The sequence below is a fragment of the Myxocyprinus asiaticus genome, chromosome 2 (assembly GCF_019703515.2).
Source record: "Myxocyprinus asiaticus isolate MX2 ecotype Aquarium Trade chromosome 2, UBuf_Myxa_2, whole genome shotgun sequence".
Taxonomy (NCBI): Eukaryota; Metazoa; Chordata; class Actinopteri; order Cypriniformes; family Catostomidae; genus Myxocyprinus; species Myxocyprinus asiaticus.
This window is the reverse complement of record NC_059345.1, coordinates 18357252-18375643: the sequence shown is the minus strand read 5'-3', so window position 1 is coordinate 18375643 and position 18392 is coordinate 18357252. Positions and strand designations below refer to the sequence as shown.

The 18392-nt window shown below is 38.7% G+C and overlaps 1 protein-coding gene across 4 annotated transcripts in view; it reads right to left on the bottom strand.

The window, feature by feature from the left end:
- Nucleotides 1–18392, bottom strand: part of LOC127415075 (echinoderm microtubule-associated protein-like 3) — a 67506-nt gene that overhangs the window by 32597 nt on the left and 16517 nt on the right. For all 4 annotated transcript variants that reach the window (XM_051653606.1, XM_051653595.1, XM_051653584.1 and 1 more), the window contains 2 exons: nt 1115–1291; nt 607–718 (listed from right to left, as the gene is read on the bottom strand). In XM_051653606.1, coding sequence (XP_051509566.1) covers nt 607–718; nt 1115–1241 — 239 coding nt within the window. In that variant the 5' untranslated portion in view covers nt 1242–1291. The remainder of the gene's footprint in view (nt 1–606; nt 719–1114; nt 1292–18392) is intronic.

Below are 18392 nucleotides of genomic sequence, written 5' to 3'. Positions count from 1 at the left end.
CTCCTTCAATATAAGTCTACTCTATGTATTTTTTTACACCCGTTTTATTTTATGTCATGCAAAAATGGTTAAGTCTGATTGCTTGGAAAACCCCTCTCCTCAACAAGATGCATGATTTGAGGTATCAACATAGGGTTAATAGGAGCTTGTTCAAATCCTTAGCTTCAAATGCTTGCCTTAGTAAGTTTTTGACATAATAATAAGAAAGTCCCATTGGGGTAACATAATAATGAACACATATAACACAGTTTTCTCTCTCTGTCCCATTTTCCCTGGATGCTGTTCATGCAGTCTGCCAAGGAATGTTGCACTGCCTCTTTGTTTTAAACATGTGTGGGCGGTCAGACTGTTTTTCGCAGAACATTTCTTCTCAGTATCATCAAGCACTTCTGCAACTTCAGCAAGAAGTTACTGAATTTTAAGTTGAGATGACAGTTGTGAGAAGATGACAAATAACTGACAAATAACAAATTAGTTTGAGTTTACTTTGTGTATGTTGTTCATTAGCCTTTAAATATGGATTGTAATTTTACATATGTTTTTTTTTTTGGAAATTGCAGTTACCAAATTCTTAAGGTACACAAAACTACTCAGAACCATCTGCACCTGTTGGGTGGGTGGTGAAGTCCATCAAGAGAGCTTGTAGACAGTCTGCAAGGTTTAGAGAATCCATCCACATAATAGGGCTGATTTAACACTCGAGCGGCAGTAGGGTTCACTGATGTTGTACACAAACAAGCACACAAATGAGTATTTAATGTTTATTCACAGGCTGACTGAAGCTAACTTTCAATCACAAGAAGAACAGACATAAACATTTTTTTTTTTTTTTTGTCAGGTATCCTGAAAATATTCTTCATGTGGTAACATCTACATTTTTTTTTTTAAGTCAACATTTTTATTCAATATGTCTTAATACACCTGACTAAAACAACAGTAATTTTTAAGGGTCATATCAGGTAGAAATAGTACTTTAAGGTCTTGCATGCTTTTACTTTTCACAGTGTGAGATCAAAATGTTGTTACACTACTCAATGTTAGCCAGAAAACAATAAAAAATGCAATAAAATATTTTACAATATATTTACAGTAGCACTCATCATTAACCTCTCACCAGCAATCAGCTGCTGTTTAAGCAGGGGTATCTGTTGGTCATGAAGGCGAAGCTTGCGTAAGGCATCAGCCAATGAGGACTTCAGTAGCATTATTTCATCTTCCTGTGCTTGGAGGCGTACCTCCATTAAAGACAGCCTGTCAGGAAACTCTGTGCTGCTTTCTGCCGACACATCATCTACACAAAGAGACAGTCAATCAGAACTGAATTGTGCTGCTATTGTGATATTAACATTGCTAACACAAATACATAAATATAAGGGGTGAACCTCACAAAGACCATGTCCAGGTCAAATTTCACCCAAAAAAAAAAAAAAACCTGTACTGTTCAGAGCATATTAAGAAGTGGAAAGTGCATGGCACCACCAAAACCTTGCCTAGATCAAGCCTTCCCTACAAACTGGATGACCGTGCCATATGGATATTGATCAGAAGCTATCAAGAAGCCAAAGGCAACTTTGAAGGATTTACAAGGCTGAGATTGTTCGATCTGTGCATGTGACAACAATATCCCAAATTGTACACAAAGCTGGCCTGTATGGCAGGGTGGCGAGAAAGAAGCATCTTCTGAAAAGCACTGTGCAAAAAAGCACTTGAAAAATTCTGATGCAATATGTCAAATGGTTTTATCGTCAGATGAGACAAAAATTGAACTTTTTGGACTGAACTCCAAGCGCTATATTTGGAGAAAACCAAACACAGCACCTCACCCAGAACATACCATACCTACTGTGAAGCATGGTGGTGGTAACATTATGTTGTGGGGGTGTTTCTCTTCAGCGAGGACTGGGCAATTGGTCAGTATAAAATGGAAAATGGATGTTGCCATGCAAATCTGTGGCCCTCTGCTCAACAGCTGAAGATGGGCAGGGGGTTCAACTTTTAGCACAACAATGACCCTAAACACATCACCAAAAAAAAAAAAAAAGAAAACTCAACAAGTGGCTTAAGGATAAGGAGGTCAAAGTCCTTGAGTGGCCAAGTCAGAACCCTGACGTAAATCCAATAGAAAACCTGTGGATGGATTGAAAAGAGCAGTCCATCGCATCTCACCCCCCAATTTGACTTAACCCGAACATTTCTGTATGGAAGAATGGGTAAATATTCCCCAATCTAGGTTAGTAGAGTTATATCCAAACAGACTGATGGCTTTCATTGAAGTAAAAGGTAGCTCTAGGAAGTATTAAATCCAGGGGTATGATCACTTTACAAACCCTGTTATTCTATTTTTTTTTATAAATTTTTGAAACGGTTGCCTTTTTATCGTTACTTGAATGCTTTAAACCCAAAATTTTAAATAAAGCTGTGATTTAAAAAAAAAAATGTTTTATTAGGTTTTGATTTCAGGCTGTAAGGCAAAAAAAGGTGACTATTTCAAAGGGGAATGATGATTTTCTATAGGCACTGTAATGATAGTATTTGTTGTACTACTAATTTTAATAGAATAATAATAAATGTGTAATGTGAATGTAAGCACAGGTTTTGGTAATGAACTGTTTAAAACCTACAAAAGGATCCTTTCAGTAGTGTTTACTGTCCATGGAACAGTCTGCAGCTTCTTAAATTCTTTAATTCTTGGAACCTAATGAAAACTGCAGAAGTGAAAACAGGACAACATGACACTCATTAGATTTAAGAGGCCTTGCACATGTTCCTGCTTTTTACAGACTGAGCACTCAGTTCTGCCCTCTAGGCTTAAATATGTTCAATAAATGGGATGTTTGTTTTATTTGCACAGGAATATAGGTCAGTTGAGGACACTTCTCTTAATGGAAATAGGCCTGACTACACACACACACACACACACACAGCTTTAAAGTTACTCAACTGAATACAGGTGGCATTAGTCTTGTGCAGACACATTCAGAATAAAACTATTGCGATTCATGACAGAAAGTTTAAAGCTGAAGCATCTAATTTCCATGGCACTAGTGACTCCAAATGGTGTAGAGCACAACAGTCAGGTTTTGGAAGTAAAAATCCCAAAGTCCCTGAAAAAGGCAGTTGTCAAGCCCTTCTAAAAAAAGAGCATTCTGGATAACTCTATATTAAACAACTACAGACCAATCTCAAATCTTCCTTTCATAGGCAAGATAATTAAAAAGTTGGTTTTCAATCAGCTAAACAAATTCTTAAACTCTAATGGCTACTTGGACAATTTCCAGTCTGGTTTCCATCCGCATCACAGCACAGAGATGGCGCTCAAAATGATACGTAATGATATTCGGCTAAATACAGATTCAAGTAAAATATCAGTGCTGGTATTATTAGATCTCAGTGCTGCATTCGACCACAACATTCTCCTAGACAGACTGGAAAACTGGGTAGGACTCTCTGGGACAGTCCACAGCAGGTTCAGGTCACATCTAGAAGGGTGGGGCTACAATGTGAACATGAATCTGAGTGGACATCCATGACGTGTGGAGTCCCACAAGGCTCAATTCTTGCACAGTTATTGTTCAACCTGTATATGCTCCCACTAGGCCAAATTATGAAAAAGAACCAAATTGCATACCATAGCTATGCAGACGACACCCAGATTTACCCAGCCCTATTGCCAAATGACTACAACCCTATAAACTCTCTGTGCCAGTGCATTGATGAAATTAACAGTTGAATGTGCCGAAACTTCCTTCAGTTAAACAACAAGACAGAGCTTATTGTACTTGGCAACAAAGGTGAAATTCCCAAGGTGAACACATACCTTGACTCCAGGGGTCTTAAGATAAAAAAATCAAGTAAGGAATCTTGGTGTCACTTTGGAGTCAGACCTTAGTTTCAGTAGTAACATCAAATCAATAATTAAATCAGCCTACTACCATCTAAAAAATAAAGTGAGAATTAGATGTTTTGTTTCCAGTCAAAACTTGTTCATGCATTCATCACCAGTAGGGTGGATTACTGCAATGGATTTCTCACTGGCCTTCCCAAAAAGACCATTAGACACCTGCAGCTCATTCAGAATGTTGCTGCCAGGATTCTCACCTGAACCAAAAAATCTGAGCATATTACTCCAGTCCTCAGATATTTACACTGGCTTTGTTACATTTAGAATTGATTTTAAAGTACTATTACTCGTTTATAAATCACTCAATGGCCTAGGACCTAAATACATTGCAGATATGCTTGTTGAGCATAAACCTATCAGACCTATTAAGATCATTAGGATCAAGTCAGTTAAAAATACAAAGGGTTCACTCAAAACAAGGTGAGACAGGATTTAGCTAGTATGCCACCCGCAGCTGGAACCAGCTTCCAGAAGAGGTCAGTTGTGCTCCAACAGTAGCCACATTCAAATCCAGACCGAAAAGAAAACACATCTGTTTAGCTGTGCTTTTATTCACTGAGCACTGTGCTGCACTTACTGACTGCACAGAATCATTTTATTTCTGTATTCTTTTTCATTCATTTTAATAATTTTTACTTTTTAAAATTTATCTTATTACTTTTATTATTATTTCTTGTTCTTAATTGATTTTAAAATATATATTTTTTTTGTATCATATATTTGTTTTGTTTTTTTATGTAAAGCACTTTGAATTGCCATTGTGTATAAAATGTGCTATCTAAATAAACTTGCCTTGTCTTAAAATCAAAGTTTGTAATTTTGTGATACACCTCAGAGCTGGTTGGTTTAGTTCATGATTACAACTGTTTTATGAAGAACTGTATGAAATCCTTATGGAAAAAATGAATGGGAAAATAGTTCAGGAACTAAGATGACTGAAAAGGTAGATGGGCACTGTTGTGCTCTATTGCAAAAATTCCAAACAGGTTTTTTAAACCTTCCCCCTTATCAGACATTGTGCTAAAAAAACAGGTAGTCCCGACACAAACTCACTTCATTGGTCAAGCATGCCACTATGTTGGGCACCTCAAACAAACAGAGGAATGCTAAAATCCCCACAGAGTCGTTGTGTTCCCTGCTGAAAAAATAGCCTAAATTGTGTTGTGAAAGCTGGTCCACAACATGGGATCCTGGGGTTCCAACAAGGCTATTTGACTAGCTTAATCAGCAAGACTTGCTCGGTTAACCAGCATTGCATCATAATTTTCTGGAGAAATCAACCTACAAAATCAACTTCTCTGCATAATAAGATGGAATAGGAGAATGCATGTGATGCTAATCAGCCGGGAGGGCGATAAAGACAAGCTGGAGGCGCCAGTTTGAGAGAGAGAGAGAGAAAGAGAGACGTGCGTGGCGGCACTGCATGTAGGTCTGTTCGTTTATGTTATATGTTGTTTTAAGTTCATTTATATCATTAAATTTTACTTTGACTGTTCAGCCAGTTCCCGCCTCCTCCTTGCCTGTCCTTATACTGCTACAGTGGTGCCAAAACCCGGGAATGAGGATGGATGCACTGTTGCGGAGTCCTCGCCGCTGCCATCTGCCTGGGGACGGAGGGGGTCGCTACCGGCCGCCGAGAGTCGGAGGAACCGCTGCTGTCTGCTGAAGAAGGGGAGGAGTGGTTCCATCCGCCAGGGGCCGGAGGACTCGCTGCCGTCCGTAGGGGGAGGAGCGAGCTGTCGTCCGCCAGAGGGCGGAGGAGCGGTTGAGGACCGGGCAACAGCGTGTCCGGGAACCGGTGGGCAAGTTTTTCCTCTCTCTCTCTCTCTCTCTCTCCTCTCTTTCTGTAGCTCCGTCCTCGCTCTTTCCCTCTGCCTCGCTCTTTCTCTCTCCCCTTTCCCTCCCCTCGTCTCTCCCAGGGCTCCAGAAAGGCGGGGAAGACCTGCCGGCAGGCACTGCTGGAAGGGCAACATCCCCCCCTCCAGGAAGGGAGGGGAGTGTGTCATGCCGGGACGAGGAGGAGGGCAGGGCCGGGCCGTAATCGGGCTAATCAGCTGGGAGGGGGATAAAGATGAGCCGGAGGCGCCAGTTCGAGAGAGAGATGCACATGGCCGCTCTGCATGTGTATCTGTTAATTTATGTTTTATGTTGTTTTAAGTTATATCATTAATATATATCGTTCGATTTTACGTTGACTGTTCAGCAGGTTCCAGCCTCCTCCTTGCCCGTCCTTATACTGTTACAATGTATAAAAAAAAACACTTTAAAGAAAAATTATCATAACCTCAAACCTCATCAAACCATCATGAATTGAGTTCTATGTAAGTTTAAAATCCCACACTCATTCTTAAGAAAGGTTTTGTTTATGCTAAGGAACATCTCAGATCTGTGCTTTGATATCAGTTAGACCTGATTATTTACAACAGATAGCCTTCTTGTTTGTGTGGGCAACGTAATTTTTTTAAATTTGTTTTTAACATTTCAAATTACTTTAGGGTCCTAATCTTAGACAAGTAATAGACTGATATATCAACCAGACCAATATATCAGGCATGCCAATTAATCAGCCATTATTGTGCTTGCTTGACCAAATAAAGATAAATAGAATAGGGGTCATTCTGCCTAATTTCAGCTCCAAAATCTACAGACAGCATTGTTAATGGATAGAGCACATTTTCTCTTTTCAAATATAATTTTTATGTATTTTGAGCAAACATTATATGAAATAAGTTTTCAGCAATTTTGTGTACATCTTATTTGCTATTAAGTTGTAATGTATAATTCAGCATTATATCGGCCATCTGCCACCCTGTATCATATCAATATGTTCACACAGGAAATCATTTGAATCAATGACTTTCGAAAGTTCATGTAACCTGAAGTCAACCCCTTTCTGCTGGGATTTGCACAAGTAATCGACTAATCTAGTACATGTTCTGCACCAGCTAGTCGATTATTAAAAACACTTCTCGAATATAGCAAATTGATATTCCTTCGTGCATTTGCCTGCCGTGAGAAACGCTGAATTATAATTGTACTTTCCCTCTGAATCTCTCACCAAATCTTGCAGTTACAATTAGGGCTGAAACAATTAGTCGTCGTTATCGACAATGTTGATCATAAAAAAATTGACAAAAATTTTCATTGTTGAATAGTCGTATTATACTGTATATTGTATATTATCTTTATTGTATACAGTCTTCTTATTTTGTGTATACTGTATATTGTATATTATTAGGTGTATATTGTGTTCTGTAACAAGATGTGTAAACTGTGTTATGTGTAAATCAGATGTTTATAGCAATTGTTGTACTGCTATGTTCCTTGGAACTGCACCCAAGACTTTCACCCACTGTTGCACTTGTGTATATCGTTGAGTGACAATAAAGGGATTTGATTTGATTTGAATGTCATTTAGCGGTATTTTTAAAAGATGATTTTGTCCACTTTATTTTTAGCAAGCACGTTTAAAACAACCTTTTAACTCGGGGCACAAGCTGAATTGTCGGTTAAGAGCTAATGATTAATCGTTGCAATAATCGCCAGAATAGTTAAATAATCATTCTAATAATTGTTAGATTAGTCGATTGTCAAAATAATCATTAGTTACCCTAGTTACAATTGAGTCTACTGGTATTCGGTTCTTGTTGGAGTCATGCAAACAAACAGACAAGGATCTGCTTTTATGGTGGAAAAAAAATATGAAGCCGTACGAGAAACTCGGAAGCTTATCAGACCAGTATACGTGTATGTGTGTTAAATCTCTGAACAACGACAAAGCACATTTTATAAAAATCCAACTTTCACCACTTGTTTTTCTGAATAATAACATGTGAAATGATAAAAATAGCCTTTATGTTGACTCAGAGTTTTTAAATGTGCATTACCCAAATGCTGTCAGTATTGGTTTCTGTGTAAGCTCCGGGTGGGTGCAAGTGTTTTTTACTGTTATTTTAAAATCTTTTTTTCCACATTTTTATTAATGCCATTGTTCATTTCATGAAATGCCCGAAAAAAGGCATAGTTTGTTGCAGTTATCTTATCTTAAATGTTCTTGGTAGCATTTGTGAATAAAACAAAAAATACATTTTACATGTCATACTTGCTATTTTAAACTTACATTTCAATTTATGAGTAATTGATTACTAATTTTTTGTGGATTTGAGTATTCAATTGCAAAATTAGTCGAAAAAGCCCATCCCTACTTTCTGATCTGATCTGGGGGTAATATAGAGTTAATAAAATATGCATTACTGTTGACTATATTACATAATTTACTACTAAAAAAACAACTAGCTTTCGGATTTCATCTGAAAACTGGAGCTTACACATGCCCATATGTTCAACAACACTTCTAGCTTTGGCCAATGGGGGCAGTAATTTGAATTTCAGTAAGCACAGCTCAATTTCAGCAGCAAAACTTTTTCCCTACTGTTGCTGAATTCACAGTGCAATCAGTCTGATTGTATGGGCATAGGCCATTAAAAGAAATCTAGGATAAAGCAAAAAAAAAAAGAAAGAAAAAAAAAGGCAAAAAAAAAAAAAGAATAAGACATAAGATATAATTTCATATTGGTGCTGTATATGGCTCACAAACCGCAACAAACTGATGCAGTTAACACTCCAGTATTCCTGATATCCACTCCCACACAGGCCTCTCCCCTACACACCCATTTTATTGTATTAGTGCTTTGATCACCTGGAAATATTGACTAATCTATTTCTGTTCTATTACTTCTGTCTAGACACGATGAATGGTTTTATTATGATCCTAAAAATACAAAGGTACATTAAATGTAATGATAATATCATGATGTACCTTAATAATATGATAGCTTTGACCTTTCATAAAGTTAGTTTTCGTTCAAATGTTAATTTATCTCTCAGAGAAAGGCAAGACCAGAATTTAGATGACTCACTTTAGACAAGCTGTTTTGAAGTGCTGCAAATACGACAAACATTTGGCAGAAATGCTGACTTTTAGCTTGAGCATTTTGAAATGCAGTTGGAAGCTCACAGAACCACATTCTTGAACAATGATATGCAGCTTTTAGACAGTGTTTCAAAAAACGAAAATTAGGCCATTTCTAAAATAATGCTTTCCTTTCTGTCTTTCTACTTTTTCTTTCTCATTCTTTCCCTCTCACACAAACACATACATAGACTCATAAACAGGTCTATTCACCGCCACTGGACCAGAACCACAACTCCTCTGCTGTCTTCCACAATGGGCTCATTGAAGATGTAGGACGCTGCTCAGTCTGCTCTCAGCGAGCTAGCATGTTTTTCAGTTTCACAAGACAAACCAGTGTCCAAAACCTCAATCAGATCAAATAGACTTAAACAGGGCCAAAGTGCTATGAGTGCACAGAAACCACAACTATGGGTTGATAGTGAATCTATTGATAGCTCCTGTGATTTGCTGTACACAGTGAGCTCTAGTAATCATGTAACAGTCCCATTTGTGTTACATACTTTTATTTATGGTCAACATAATCACACGGTAAATCTGTTCGTTCCCAATTTTTTTCCACCCTGGTTTTTTTTTTTTGCCATGGCAAAGTTTTGGCCCTGAAATTCTCCCATGTTGTGCCTTTGACGTCACATCTCTTTTGATCTCCAGCTAGCGAGTAAGTGAAAGAACAATGTTTTGGTCTTTGCACTGTTGGGTTTAGGATGGGGGTTAGGAGTATGTTGATGAAATTACTACCCAAATGTTTCAGAAAATCAGATGTGCTGTGCCTTTCACATCCATTTAAAAAAGTGAAAGAAAACAGTTGTGAAGATGTGCATGCGCATAACTGTAGTTCCAGCTTCAGCCCCTGAGGGGCAGTTTGGAAATTTTAAAACATTGAACCTCCTGTCACCAATTTTAAGGTCTGTTATGGTTGCAAATGATGATGTGCATTTTCTGCATTTCTGATTTGGGGAAAAAAAAAAATCTGCTGAATGGATTTAAAACTGGTATATAAAAAAAAAATTCAACAGAGTACTGCACTCTTGTTGGGTTGCTGAAAGCATTACCAAATTAGCCAAAATATTTAACTAATGAACACACAAAGGGTGAGGGATATGTAAAACTTTGTGAAAGACAGGCATTCCAATTCTGCAGAAATGTGCAGAGATTTGGTGAGGAGTCAAATTTGTAAAAAAACAAACAAACAAAAAAAAAAACCTATTTGCACCAGTACTTTTCTTTAAGATTTCACTTTACAAAAGAGTTAAAAATGAGTGATGCCAAAAATATGTAAGACTGGAAATTCCTGGCCGCAGTTTAGTCCGCCTTTTCAAAAAATGTCATGCAGATCACACATAAATGAACTATGATATGACAACAAATCTATGGTATATTTACACCAAAATCAGCTAACCCCTGGCTGAATTTCTTGTCCCCCAACATTCTCTGAACAGATTGAAGAAAGGCAGGCACATACATGCCCAAGAAAGAATCAGAAGACCTTAAAGATCTTGAAGATACCAGAAACCTATTTTCACCTTAAACCAAGGGAATCATTGCGATCCAAGTTTTAAAGTAATGGAATTATTGTAATCCAAATTTAATGGGCAATGCATCATGCAAAGAAGACTAAGATTCTTAAGTTAGGACCACATTGTGTGTCAAGTCGTCACTCTGTGGTAAATTCAACGCGGTTACAAAACAAAAGATCTGAGTTGCCAAGTACATGGTGTGTTGGGACTGATAATTGTGGTGTAATACAATACGTCTCGACTGGTTTGGACAGTAATCAAAAGACAGGCACAAAGAAATGGCCTATTTTTGCATGGCAGGCTCTTTATTTCTAAGGTGTGTGTGTGCGCATGGATTAGTATTAGTGAATTTGTGGTCAAAGCATGGAATGAAGCCTCTTCCCAGCATATACACACACGCATACCCCTCCCCATGCACAGATACAATGTTATACCTCACCATATTGTCTGAACACCTGTTTGTATGAGAGAAACTAAACAGCTAATAATGAGAGACAGATGTCTCAGGAATCCAAGCTTTCTGCATTTACTTAATCCAGTCGCCTATTTATCCTGCGTAGCACACACATACTCTTATTTAATGCTATTCTGGAGTAAATCTTGAAATTAAATGATATGGTATGGATGATATCCAGGATTAAATTATGGATTAACTTTAGGTTTAGCCAGACTTAGATTACAGCTATAATTTTATTTTCATGAGATACATGTTAGTGGAGCTTGCACAAGTAAAACTTGCAGCCACAATGTTAGGGTGTTGTGGGAGGTGGCCAGGGCATTGCTATGCTCTTGCTAAGGTGTTCAGAGCTGTGACATTGTGAAGGGAGGGCTTCGGGAGCTTAAGCCCTTGATGTATTGTCCCAAGCCCTGAACTTTTATGAAGATTCACACACACGTCATAATAATATGTTTTATGACTTTGAATGTTCGCCCAGTAGTCCATCTGTTTTTGATGGAAAGCAGTTGAAACGACTGGTTGGCACAGAGGTTGGTTGGGTTTTTAAGCCCTCGCATTTATATTCAGGTGTTGAACACTACCAGTTCCTGCCAGTGGGTGGGACTAATGTCACTCGGTACGTTTTATCACACCGTCATTGTTTCAAAGAGCAGATGAGGTAGTAATCGGAACCAGCTAGGTACTATGTACTGTTCAGCAGAACTAGTAATTTATTGCCACTTTTCCACTGCACATTACGGTTCGACTCGACTCTGCTCGCTTTACTTTTCTGAGCTTGCTTTTCCACTTCAGTTTAGTGCCGCCTCTACTGCCGTGACATCATCTTAAACGCGACACAAACATTACTGACCATAAACAATAACTAGCTACTAGCTCATTGCGCTGCATAAAGCAGTTGTTGTATGGTAATTTTACACAAGTGTAACAATTTAATTGGCCTGGTTGTTTAAGATGCAAGCTTTCCAGTAGCTGATCAACTAAATAAAGTGAAGCTTTCAAGCAGAATATAGAGTTAACATAACAAAACGTACCATGCTCCATCGTGGACTCCAACAACGCCGAGCCCAGGGCACTCTCCCTCCCATTGCTCGCCGGTCTATTGCCATAGATAGCGTCCATTTGGTCGAACCACTTCCACTTTCTTCTGTTTGAACCACTCCGGCTGTTGTGGTCCTTGATGGTTCTGTAGTCACTTTTACGTTTTTTCTTTTTTTTTTTTTTACTTTTCCCTACACTGTTGGTAGGTCCGGTGTGGCCAACAGCTGAGACACCTCCTGAAAGACTTTTTCGTTTCACGTCGTTTTGTTAGTTGCTAACGAGAGGAATGTCTGCACCTCGTTTATTGACCACGGCGTGGTTTTGCGCACAGCCTTTTCTTTTTACAATTCGAAAGTCGCGAGAACCAATGATATTGCTGTCGCTGTTGCTAACTTTAAAACTAGCGGGTTGATGTCCCGTGTCGCAAATCCAGTGACGCTGGTAGTGACGATTCTCTCTGACCAATCAGTGATCTGCAGGGTTTTGACGTCACATTTAGTATCGGCTCGGCTCGCTTGGAACCTCGACTGAGGTGGTACTAAAAAAGTACCAGGTACCAGGTACTATCCACAGTGGAAAACCCCCAAAAAGCAAGCAGAGTCGAGTTGAGCTGTACCGTGCAGTGGAAAAGCCCCATATGTGTAACTTCTATGCCTGATAATTTTGCACAGTTTAACATGTGACCTGGTAAGTTTTAGTTTTAACTTTTACATTATTTTGGGGAAATTAATTAATGTTATTCAATGAAATGTGTTATAAATGTACACTCACTGACCACTTTATTGGGAAAACTATGGTCCTAATAAAGTGCCTGACGTGGTCTTCTGCTGTTGTAGCCCATTCGCCTCAAGGTTCGACGTGTTGTGCATTCTGAGATGCTATTCTGCTCACTACAATTGTACAGAGTGGTTATCTGAGTTACCGTAGACTTTCTGTCAACTCAAACCAGTCTGGCCATTCTCCGTTGACCTCTCTCACCAACAAGATGTTTCCAACTGCAGAACTGCTGCTCACTGGATGTTTTTGGCACCATTCTAATTAAACTGACTGTTGTGTGTGAAAATCCCAGGAGATCAGCAGTTACAGAAATACTCAAACCAGCCCATATGACACCAACAATCATGCCACCTTCGAAATCACTGAGATCAAATTTTTTTCCCCATTCTGATGGTTGATGTGTACATTAACTGAAGCTCCTGACCCATACCTGCATGATTTCATGCACTGCACTGCTGCCACACAATCGGCTGATTAGATAATCGCATAATAAAATGCTCAGTGAGTGTAGATATAAATACACATAATGTACATTATAACAGAGCATACAAAGCTAGATATTAGAAATATTTTAGTTAAATTTGATATAGCCAGCTGTTACTGTACATCTGTTGTAACCTAACGTTGAGCAAATCAGTTGTTACTACTTGAGCTCAGCAAGCTAGCTAGCTAACTCATAAGATCATAGTTAAATTAGAGATTAATTAATTAACCATTCTGCCCAAATTAATATGCTTGTAGGAGACAAGACAGACAGACACAGGGTGTGGGTAGGGCAGAAAGAGTGTAATAACTAGCTTATACAGACAACAAGAGTACTGGGAGTCATAACTGCGTTTTTGTTCATTCAATATTTTCAAAATGCAATAAATGCAGAATGTTGAAGGTTTTTTTTGTAGTACACACTGTCTTTCATATTTGAACATATTTCTAAATGAATGGGGTGTGGGGGGTTCTCTGCAGGCTAAGACCCTTATCTCTTACAAATCCTACCAACACCCCTAGTTCTGAGTGGTTGATAGTAGGGATGCACCAAAATTTCATTTTGTGCATGCTCTCACTTTTTGGCGGTGACTTCCTGTTCCGGTTGCTGTCGGCACGCTGCGCGAGTGTTTGTAGCTTGCTAGCCTGCTTAGCATTGCTTATTCTTATTCTTATATGTTCATCGTTTTATCCTTTGCCATTTTACCGCGTGCTTCATGTTTTCCGCTTCTCTACTGTTTCAACTGTGTGTATTTTACCGCATGTACCCATTTTCTCTACTTTTTTCTTTCCGCTTGTCAACATCTCACGTCTCGACTGCGTGCATTCATTTTCTCCAGTGTTTTACATAGATTATTGCATCAATCTCAAACATCAGCTGATTAGGAACCCCATCAAACCACATCGATCTCAAACCCTCACCGCTCTTGAACAACCATAACAAAAAAAGCAACAACAAACAACTGCGATAAGTCATGGCATCCGTTCATGTTATTTCTTCCTGCATTGCATGCCACATGTTTACTATAGAGTCTTACATCAGCAGTGAGGTATTTTGGGTACAAAAGTGAGGGAACAGTGAGGGAGGGATGTGATAAATGTAAGGAATTAGTCAGGCTGACGGAGAAGGTTAATGAGTTAGAGGCACGCATCCGAAATCTAGTGGAGGCCAGTGAGAAAGAGAAGCTGGTAGATGCTGTTTAGGATGCGGGTAGTACAGCGAGCAACACACACACTTTGGTTCCGGATGTAGAGCCCCCGCAGAAGGGCACTTGGGTGACGTCTCGGCAGCATACTCGCTCAGCAAAGCGACACCACTCTCCCGTTCCTGTTAGGGTTTCCAATCGATTCTCCCCACTCAATGATGCACCCACTGAGAATCATGTTGAAAGAGCCTTAATAATTGGTGATTCTATTGTAAGGAACGTGGAAATAGAGACTCCAGCCACCATTGTTAAATGCATTTCTGGGACTCGAGCGTCTGACATCAGATCAAATTTGCAAGTGCTGGCTAATGCTAAACATAGATTTTCAAAAATGTTTATTCATGGCGGCACTAATGATGTCCGACTATGCCAGTCGGAGATCACTAAAGATAATGTTAAAGAGGTGTGTGAACTTGCAAAAACGATGTCAGACACTGTAATATGCTCTGGCCCCCTCCCTGCTCTTCGTGGTGACGAGGTTTATAGTAGATTAGTGTCACTGAATGGCTGGATGCCTGAGTGGTGTCCGGAGAATAGCATAGGATTTATGGACAATTGGAAGAGTTTTTGGGGTAGACCTGACCTGCTAAAGAGAGACAGACTCCATCCCTCCAGGGAAGGTGCCACTCTCCTCTCTAGTAATTTGGCTCATAGTCTTAATAGTGATAGTATTTGACTAACTGGGGCCCAGGTCAGGAAGCAGACAAACTGGCTAATCCAAACATCTTCTAGCTGCCTTCTAGCACACAGGACACATGAACTACAGCACATAGACTGTATCACTTAGGTACAATGATCACACTCACGCTCTCAAGAGAGTAGCTCGGAAAATGGAGCGCAAGTGGAAGAATACAAAATTAGAGGTATTTCGCGGTGCATGGAAGGATAGTGTCTGTAGCTACTGACAGGCACTAAAAGCTGCCAGGCCAGCATATTTTAGCAAACTCATAAAAATAGCCACAACAATCCTAGGTGTTTATTCAGTACTGTGGCTAAAATGGTTAGGAATAAAGCATCAACTGAATCCGTCGCAGCACAAAAGTAATGACTTCATAAATTTCTTTCCTGATAAAATTGAAATAATCAGAAATAAAATTGGAACTATGCAATCAACTGTCACAGCACCTCAGAAAACAGTGTCTCATAATTTTCCTCATGAACAACTTCAATCCTTCGCTGTCATAGGTCATGAACAGCTAACAAAACTTATAAAAAAAAATCAAAAGCTACAACATGTATGTTAGATCCAATAGCAACTGAGCTCTTAAAAGAGGTGTTCCCTGTAATCTCAGAACCTCTTCTTAATATTATTAACTCCTCGCTATCCTTAGGACATGTCCCAAGAAAATTAAAAATGGCAGTTATCAAACCGCTTATTAAGAAGCCACAGCTTGATCCTAGAGAATTGGCCAACTACAGACTGATTTCAAATCTACCACTTATGTCAAAAATACTAGAAAAGGTAGTGTTCTCCCAACTATGTTCATTTCTACCGAGAAATGGTATATATGAACAATTTCAGTCAGAATTTAGGCCCCATCACAATACAGAGACTGCACTTATCAGAGTTACAAATGACTTGCTCTTATCACCTGATCGTGGCTGCATATTTCTACTAGTGCTTTTAGATCTTAGTGCTGCCTTCGACACAACAGATCATGACATTCTCTTGAATAGGCTGGAGAATTATGTTGGCATTAGTGGACTTGCATTAGCATGGTTTAGGTCCTATTTATCAGACCGCTAACACTTTGTATGTGTAAACGAGGAATTGTCAAATTAAACAAAAGTTAAGTATGGAGTGCCACAGGGATCAGTTTTAGGGCCTCTGCTTTTCTCCTTATACATGCTTCCCCTGGGATATATTATCAGGAATGATGGAACAAGTTTCCACTGTTATGCCGATGAGACCCAACTTTATATTTCTTCTAAACCCAACGAAAATTCACAATCCTCCAAATTAGCAGAGTGTTTCAATGAAATCAAAGATTGGATGGCCAGAAATTTCCTTCTACTTAATTACGACAAAACAGAGGTACTAATTATTGGACCAAATTATAGGACCAAAAACCTCTAAAAATAAGACGCATAAATATAATTTGACTCTCGTTGGATGTATTGTTACGTCATCTTCTACAGCGAAGAACTTAGGTGTTATATTTGATACCAATCTGTCCTTTGAAAATCAAATTTTCAATGTTTGTAGAACAGCATCCTTCCACCTCAAAAATATTACAGTTACGACACGTTGCTGATGCCGAAAAACTAATTCATGCATTCATGACCTTAAGACTAGATTATTGTAATGCATTACTGGGATGATGTCCAGCAAGTTCAATAAATAAACTTCAATTGGTTCAAAATTCAGCTGCCAGAGTGCTGACTAGAACCAAGAAATATGATCATATTAGCCCCATTTTATCGTTGGTTACCTGTTCAATTTCACATTAATTTTAAAATTCTGTTAACTACATACAAAGTTTTGAATGGTCTAGCTGCATAGTACTTAAGTGACCTTCTGACATGCTATATTCCATCACGTTCATTATGATCACAAAATTCTGGCTTGTTAATAATTCCAAGAATATCAAAATCCACAAAAGGAGGTAGATCCTTTTCCTATTTGGCTCCTAAACTAAGGAATAGTCTCCCTAATACTGTTCGGGATGCAGATACACTCATTCAGTTTAAGTCTAGACTAAAGACTCATCTATTTAGCCAGGCATACACGTAATGTATCCATCAACTCACAATTAGGCTGCTTTAGTTAGGTCTGCCGGAACCAGAAACATCTATCAAGATCTATAACTCTGCATACAATTGAATGGCATCTACGCTAATATTATTTATATCCCGAGGTTACCAGAGCCGGCCATCTCCAGTTCCAGCTCCATTCCTGCTTGGTGTCTGATTCCACTGCTACTTGTCACTGAGTGATGACGACAAACTACAGCCGGTGCTAGACAGACATCACTTCAGTCTTTTACGATGGACTTCAGAGGATGAGCTGATGCCAATTCCAACTGTAAGACATAGGATACATCATGCCATTGCCTGAACCTTGTACTTATGACGGACCCCACCGAACCTCACCGAAATGACCTGCCGTTTGAACTGTGATGCACCTCATTGATCTCTGTCTGCATCACCTTTGTCTATTGATGGACTACACTCTTGAAATGGAATACATAGACTACAATTTAATTGCCAACAAAAGCCTTCATCAGCCAACTAACAAAGGACAATGCATCTATGTGAACTTCTGCAATAAATCCATGATGGACTTTCAAAGACATAAGTCATTAATCTTAAAGTTAATAAAAAAAATATTTTTTAAACATTGGACCTTAACACTTAGTTTATAAATTTTAAACCATGACTTGCACTGCACACAAATTACTAATTTGCATTATATTCATGTTGTTTAGCCATAGGGGAACTGGCCCCCACAGTGAGCCTGGTTTCTCCCAAGGTTATTTTTCTTCATTAACCAACATCTTATGGAGTTTTGTGTTCCTTGACACAGTCGCCTTCAGCTTGCTCAAAGGGGTTCTAATTACAATGATTATTTAATTTCTATACACAATTTACAATCATATTTAACCAAACTACACAAGGATCACTCTAAGACTTTATAGATATTACAGTTTCATTTTTTTGTTAATACATGATTTTCTGTAAAGCTGCTTTGAACAATGTGTGTTGTGAAAAGCGCTATACAAATAAAAATGACGACTTATTTATAGACTGGCGGCCAAAAGCTTGGAATAATGTAAAGATTTTGCTGTTTCGGAAGGAAATTGGTACTTTAATTCACCAAAGTGGCATTCAACAGGTCACAAAGTATAGGACATTACTGATGTAAAAAACAGCACCATCACTATTAAAAAAAAAAAAGTCATTTTTTATCAAATCTAGACCATTTCCAGCAGCCATCACTCCAACACCTTATCCTTGAGTAACCATGCTAAATTGCTAATTTGGTAATAGAAAATCACTTGCCATTGCACTGCTAAAAGCTATTTGGTTCATTAAATGAAGC